General features: G+C 38.6%; 1 protein-coding gene across 12 annotated transcripts in view; it reads right to left on the minus strand.

Moving 5' to 3' along the window:
* Nucleotides 1-6,794, minus strand: part of RPS6KB1 (ribosomal protein S6 kinase B1) — a 40,771-nt gene extending 33,977 nt beyond the window's left edge. For 3 of the 12 annotated variants that reach the window (XR_012130644.1, XM_073235315.1, XM_037004045.2), the window contains exon 1: nt 6,574-6,790. Coding sequence is in view for 8 of the 12 variants with exons in the window: in XM_073235315.1 (XP_073091416.1) it covers nt 6,574-6,714 (141 nt within the window). In the remaining 4 variants the exon portion in view is untranslated. Of the gene's footprint in view, nt 1-5,526; nt 5,937-5,965; nt 6,087-6,573 lie in introns of those variants that run through there. The other 9 variants (XR_012130643.1, XM_073235318.1, XR_005057474.2 and 6 more) reach the window with 7 other exon arrangements.
* Nucleotides 6,795-6,829: the final 35 nt, after the last annotated feature.

Below are 6,829 nucleotides of genomic sequence, written 5' to 3' on the forward strand. Positions count from 1 at the left end.
GAGCCCAGATATAAACCCACGCATATATGGCCAATGTATGATTAAGGAACCATACACATACAATGGGGAAAAGACAGTCTCTTCAATAACTGGTGTTGGGAAAACTAGGCAGCTACATGCAAGAGAACAAAACTGGATTACTAACACCATACACAAAAGTAAACCTGAAATGGATTAAAGACCTAAATGTAGATATGAAACCATAAAACTCTTAGAAGAAAACAGGCAAAATCTCCTGAACATAAGTGTGAGCAATTTTTTTCTGGACACATTTCCCCAGGCAAGGGAAATAAAATAAAAAATCAACAAATGGACTACATCAAACTAAACTTCTGTACAGCAAAGGACACCATCAGCAGAACAATAATGCATCCTACAGTATGGGAGAATATATTTGTGAACAACTCATCTAATAAAGGGTTAACAACCAAAATATATAAAGACCTCATACACCTCAACACCCAAAAAACAGATAACCCAATTAAAAACCAGGCAGAGGACCTGAACAGACATTTCTCCTAAGAAGAAATACAAATGGCCAACGAGCACCTAAAAAGATGCTCCACATCGCTAATCATCAGGGAAATGCAAGTCAAAACTATAGTACATTATCACCTCACACCAGTTAAAATGGCCACTATCCAAAAGACAGTAAATAACAAGTATTAGCGAAGATGTGGAAAAATGGGAACCCTCCTACACTGTTGGTGGGAATGCAAATTGGTGCAGCCACTGTGGAAAGCAGTATTGGAGGTTCCTCCAAAAAATAAAAATAGAAATACTATTTGATCCAGTAATTTCACTTCTGGGAATTTACCCGAAGAAAACAAAATCCCTGATTCAAAAAGATATATGTACCCCTATGTTTACTGCCTCATTATTTACAATAGCCAAGATATGGAAGCAACCAAAGTGTCCTTCAATAGATAAATGGATAAAGATGTGGTACATATATGCAGTGGAATATTATTCAGCTATAAAAAAGAAAGAAATCTTGCCATTTGGGACAACATGGATGGACCTAGAGGGTTTTATGCTAAGTGAAATAAGCCAGGTGGAGAAAGACAAATTGCACTTACATGTGCAATCTAAAAACAAAACAAAACAAAATGAACAAAATAGACTCACAGACAATGAGAAGTACTGGTGGTTACCATAGGGGTGGGGTTGGAGTGGGTGGGTGGGGACGGGGATAAAAGGGCACAAAAATTCTCAATCATAATATAAGTTGGTCATGGGGATGGCAGTACAGCATGAAGAATATAGCCAATGATTCTGTAACATCTTTCTATGTTGACAGATAGTAATTGCACTAGTTGGAGTGAGGATTTAATAATACGAGTTACTGTTGAATCAGTGGGTTGTATACTTGAAACCAATATGATTGTATATCAACTATACTACAATAAAAAGTTTTAATAAAAAATTAAAAAGACATTATCAAAAAATGAAAAGAAAACCCACAGAATAAGGATATATAAGAACTTCTACAACTGAATAATTAAAAAAATAAATAATCCAATATTTTTAAAAATGGGATAAGCTCTAAATAGGTATTTCTCAGACGCACAAATGGGCAATAAGCACATGAAAATATGGTCAATATCATTAGCCATTTGGAAAATGCAAACCAAAACTACACTGAGATCCCACTTCATAACCACTACGATGGCTATAATTAAAAAGAGAGAAAAATAACGAGTTTGGTAAGAATGTGGAGAAATTGGGAACCTCATACACTGCTGGTGGGGATGTAAAATGGTACAACCACTTTGGAAAACACTTTGGCAGTTTCTTCAAAAATTAAACAGACTTACCATATACTCCAGCAAATCTACTTCTAGGTATCTACTCAAGAGAAATGAAAAATATATGTTCTACAAAGACTTGGACAGAAATGTTCATAGCAGCATTATTCACAATAGTAAAAAAATGGGAACAACGCAAGTAAACATTAACTGGTAAAATGATAAATAAAATGTGGTTAATCCATACAATGGGATACCATTTGGCCATAAACAGGAGTGAAGTACTGATAGAAACTACAACATTGATGATCCTCAAAAACATCATGTTAAGTGAAAGAAGCCACACACAAAGGCCATACTATACTATTACATTTATATGGGATGTCCAGAAAAGACAAGTGTACAGAGATGGGAAGTAGACTAGTGGTTGCCTAGGGCTGGGGTGGCAATGAGGAGTAGCTGTAAATGGGCCCAGTGTTTCTTTGCAGGGTAATAGAAATGTTCTAAAACTAAATTGTGATAGTTGTACAACTTTATAAATACACTAAAAGTCACTGAATTTTAAAATAATAAAAAATTGGTAGCAAAAGTTCAGTTATTTATAAAATACAGCTTTAAAATTAGTATTCTTGAATAGTCTGATTATAAACTCTCAACTTATACAAATGGATATCACTAAATTTAAAAAAAGGCTCTAAAAATTGGCAGTTTTAAAGTTTTTATTGAACATTTTGGAATAATTCAAAAAATATTTAAATGAACACATCTTTCTTCAAAGGTACTAGTACACAGTCAAGCTACACAAAGAAAACTGATAGTATTCTTACACAATGGATGCTCAAATGCCCAAAAAAAACCCACTTTTTAGTCATAACTTGCTTACGGAGTGAACAGGTCAGGATGAAGTCTAAGCCACTAAGGGATGTATGTTTCATTAGACTGAGACAAATGGATGGGACAGTATCAAGTGGAAAAAATTCTTGCCTTTCAACTTGATACAGTTTCTTTTTTGTGCTGGGTAGGGTTTGGGGTGGTTATAGCTGAAGTGTTTTTTTGTCTGCTGCTTCATATGATGACGACTTCCCTTTAAAGACAAAAGACTAATTTCTCTCAAAGATGATAAACTAATGCTATTTAATTGTTTTTCTTTCATGTTAGTTTTACTTAATTCTAAATTAAAGACCACATAGTAGTTAACACTGAACTATGACTTTGAAGCCACCTAGAAAGATATGCCCAGTGGCTGTTTCATTTCCGGAGCTGGCCAGGCCTGTATTACCACCTGCATCTGTGCTTATAACTTCCTACCGTTACCTTCTGGAGCAGAAGCATTTGAGGCACAATTGCTACTCAGTGTTACTTTAAAAACGTCTCACACCAGAAGCATCAAGCCAACACTATGTAAGACATACCAACAACTCTTTCATAGGAAACTGAATTCAGATTTTTTTCTGCTGCATTAAGCTTTGTAACCCATCCAATGATGTTTTTGTTTGTCACTATGATTGACAAAGTGAAATCCTGCTCCTTAAGGTACTATTCAAAATACACTGTTTGAAACTAGCCCAGTAAAATGACCATTGCAAAACTTCAAAATTGTATATAAATTCAAGTTAATGTGCCTAAAGTCCCAATGAAAGAGAGTATGTTTTATACATATTTAAAGGAATTGTTACAGAATGGGTGAAATATCTTTAATCAGGGTATTAATTAAATCATTTATCCACTTGCCTGGCTGTTCACAGATATTTCCTTATAAAATAAGGTTTGGTAATTCAGATGAATTGGGGAAAAGGGGTAAACCTTGCCCAAAATCTTGGGCTATTTAAAAATGCCTTATGGTACGTATCCATTATAATGCAAGATAAGCATTGATAAAAAGATGTTTTTCTAAAATTTTTCATAACCATGAATATTTGAATAATAGTATCTATATAGCACTTTGTTTCTCAAAGCACTGAAAAATTTTAAACTTCTTGCTCAATAAAAATCTAATATCCCAACCAGAAACTCATGCAGTAAACCTCTGTGACTATGTCAAATTTTGAATCAGTAGAATAACAAACTTAATTGCATTATAATTTTCTATTAGTCTTTTAACCTTGTGTCTCCACAGAAAGCAGAGGATTCCAACACTTTCATAATCTAACAAAAATCTCAAAAGGACAACTTTCTTAGTTTCAACTCGCTGTCCCCAAATTATACCACCACTAGTGAAACAAACAAACAAACAAGAACCAAACCCAACCTCCCAAAAAAACTCTCTTGCCATTGACATAGATGAGGGTAAACTTGAATGCTTGGTTCCTTGGCAATGAGTAACACTGACAAGCTATATTTCCATGAACTAGATAGCTGCTTAATATGCCAGAATATTTTGAGTACAGTACTTTATATACTTTATCTCATATAATTCATTTTATAGAGAAAAAAGTGTTAACAAGATTAAACAGTTTATGCTAGGTCACACAGTCAGTGAGCATGGCTGGAGGGATCTGAATTCAATTTGACACACCACACAGAGGTACATTATGAACACGACTAGTAAATGAAATGAATAACCTGTGCAATGATGCTTGCTGAATTGAGTCAGAAGGCACTACCACTAGTTATCTATGTGGTCTTGGGCAATCATCTTTCTGGGCCTATGCCTCAGTTTCCTTACTATAAAAAAGTGAGATTACTCTGATATGTACCAATGTTTAAAAAGTTTATGTACTGAAGGTTATAAATTCACAAATAGCTGAAATATTAATTCTATTATTGTAAGTTCACAAGAGCCAGATTTTCCAAGAATCTGAACTTCTCTCATTTTTCAAAATTTTTATATTTTATTCTAGAGAAACCTGGATGTCCCTGATTCTCCTTGAGTGGCCAACCCAATCGCACTCCAACTCTTTTTACTTGTCTACCTCGAGGCAGGCACCTCTTGGTACAACACAACTCAAAAGAAACATTTTCAACTCCAGAAGCACTGCTAAATAAGATATATTTGGCTGAAGGTTCTTCCTCAAAATCTTCCTTAACACCTTTGCTCTTTCCCCAAAGTTCCTCTTCCCAGAATAATAAGCACATTTCTTTCTCTTCGTTACTTACACCTATTTCTCTGTTCTCTTCCACACCCTCTCAAAATCCTATTTGCTTGTACCCAGAAAAACAAATGTCTAGTTGTTGGCCAAAACATATCCCAACAAGTCCCAGTTCATGACAGTATCTTAACACAGTATTTTACTTCCAAACCCTTTCACTACTGATAAACCCATGGTCTAGAAATCCTACCAGTTCAACTGATGCAGATTTACAAAGCACCCTTTCCTACCCAGTTTTCCCCCCTGCCCTTCTTCAAACCACTACCATATGGAGCCCATATAACTGATGAGAGTATGTTATATGTAATGAAAGCAATCCCATATTTGTTTCAAATTTTATTTAGTGTATCACATGTTCCATTAAGAGGTTAACTGGGAATTCCATACACAAATATATTTAAATGTATACATCCCAATATCCACCTTCCAAACTGTATGAATTTGATTTATACTCATTTGATTATGCAAAGAACAGTATTATTTTAGCCCACTTAGTTTCTTAAAGTATTCGAAGTTCTTTGTATATAGCTTCTCAATCTTTTGTCAACAAGCAGGGCACAAATTATTGGCCAGAGGAGGAAAATCGGGTGAGGGAAAGGGAAGCCCCTTAAGTAGGTAAAGCAAACATCTGACAATCAGTCATTAACCAACCTACTCATCTAGACAAGATAATTTAGAATCTAAATTACCATTAGGTTATCCTTGATGACAATTTGCCCAGAATAAGTGACTTAGCATGACAACATCATTTTTGAACTTCAGATGCAATCTGTGATTTTTCAGTCTTGAAAAAAGAATGGTATCCCATATAACAAACTACTAAGACAGCAAAGGTAAAAACCAAGCTATGCATTAGGAAAAACAGTTCTAAATTTAGTGTTCTAAATTACAGCAAGGAAAGCCCTCACACCACCATTCACAAGTCTCAGTTCAAGCAATTTATTTTTGGCAAGCCAAATCACAGCTGTCAATGCTGGTTTTTTTCCACCCCAAAATTACACAAATTTGAAAAATGTAGACATCTTCAACTGGGGGGAAAGTCAGTTACAAATGCCGTGTGTCGTTATAAAATGATTTTTTTAAGTCACACGGAAGGGGTTTAAAAAAAAAAAAAGCAAACAAACAAACCCTGGAAGATGCAGCAGAGCCCCCTTGCTCCCGAATTAAAACTCCTGGTGGCTGTAACAGCAGCGGCAGCGCTACTCCCGACAGAAGTTTTCAGCTGTCACTTCTAACAGCTGAGCGCTTCCTAGGAGAGAAGCGACAGGCCGAGAAGAGAGGTGGTTGTGGGAGGTCAGAAGGTTTAATACTTGAAATTTTATCCTCGAAGGGAAACCCTTCCCGCTTCACCTGCACTTACGGGACACCCAGCAAGCGCAGTCCCCCTCCCCCAGCACACGCACGCTTACAGCACTCGCACCCACACTTAAGTCCAACAGCTCGAGGAATCCACCACGCGCCCTTTCTCGATCCCTCCACGAACAGACTGCTCCAGGCTGCGCTGACCTCGGGCTCAGGGGCGCTACCTGCACCTGCGAGCCCCTAAGCGGCCTCACACCTAAGGGCCAGGACCGCCCCGCCCGCTCCCCTGCCTCGGGCCGCGCGGCGCCTGAGCTTCTCCGGGAGACTACTCGCGCCACGAAGGGTCTCCGCGCTCTCAGACGCGCGGGGCTTCCACGGCCCACGCCAGCGCCCTGGCCCTGTCACCTCGGGCCCCCCGGGACCCCGGGCCTCACCCCCTCCTCCAGCTCATCCTCAGAGCCCGCGTCCTCTGGCTGGTCCAGATCTATGTCAAACACTCCTGCCATGTCCTCAGCTTCCCTGTCTCGGAAGTCCGGCGCTGGGTAAAAGCCGTCCCGCCTCCGTCGTCGCCTCATGGACCCGGACCTGCCGCAGCCACCGCCGCCGATGCCGCCATCACCGGCTGCCTGGGCTCAGTGCGTCTGCGCCTGGGCCGTAGACTGGCTCCTCAAGTTCAGCGCTGGAGCCTGC

The sequence above is a fragment of the Manis javanica genome, chromosome 4 (assembly GCF_040802235.1).
Source record: "Manis javanica isolate MJ-LG chromosome 4, MJ_LKY, whole genome shotgun sequence".
NCBI lineage: Eukaryota > Metazoa > Chordata > Mammalia > Pholidota > Manidae > Manis > Manis javanica.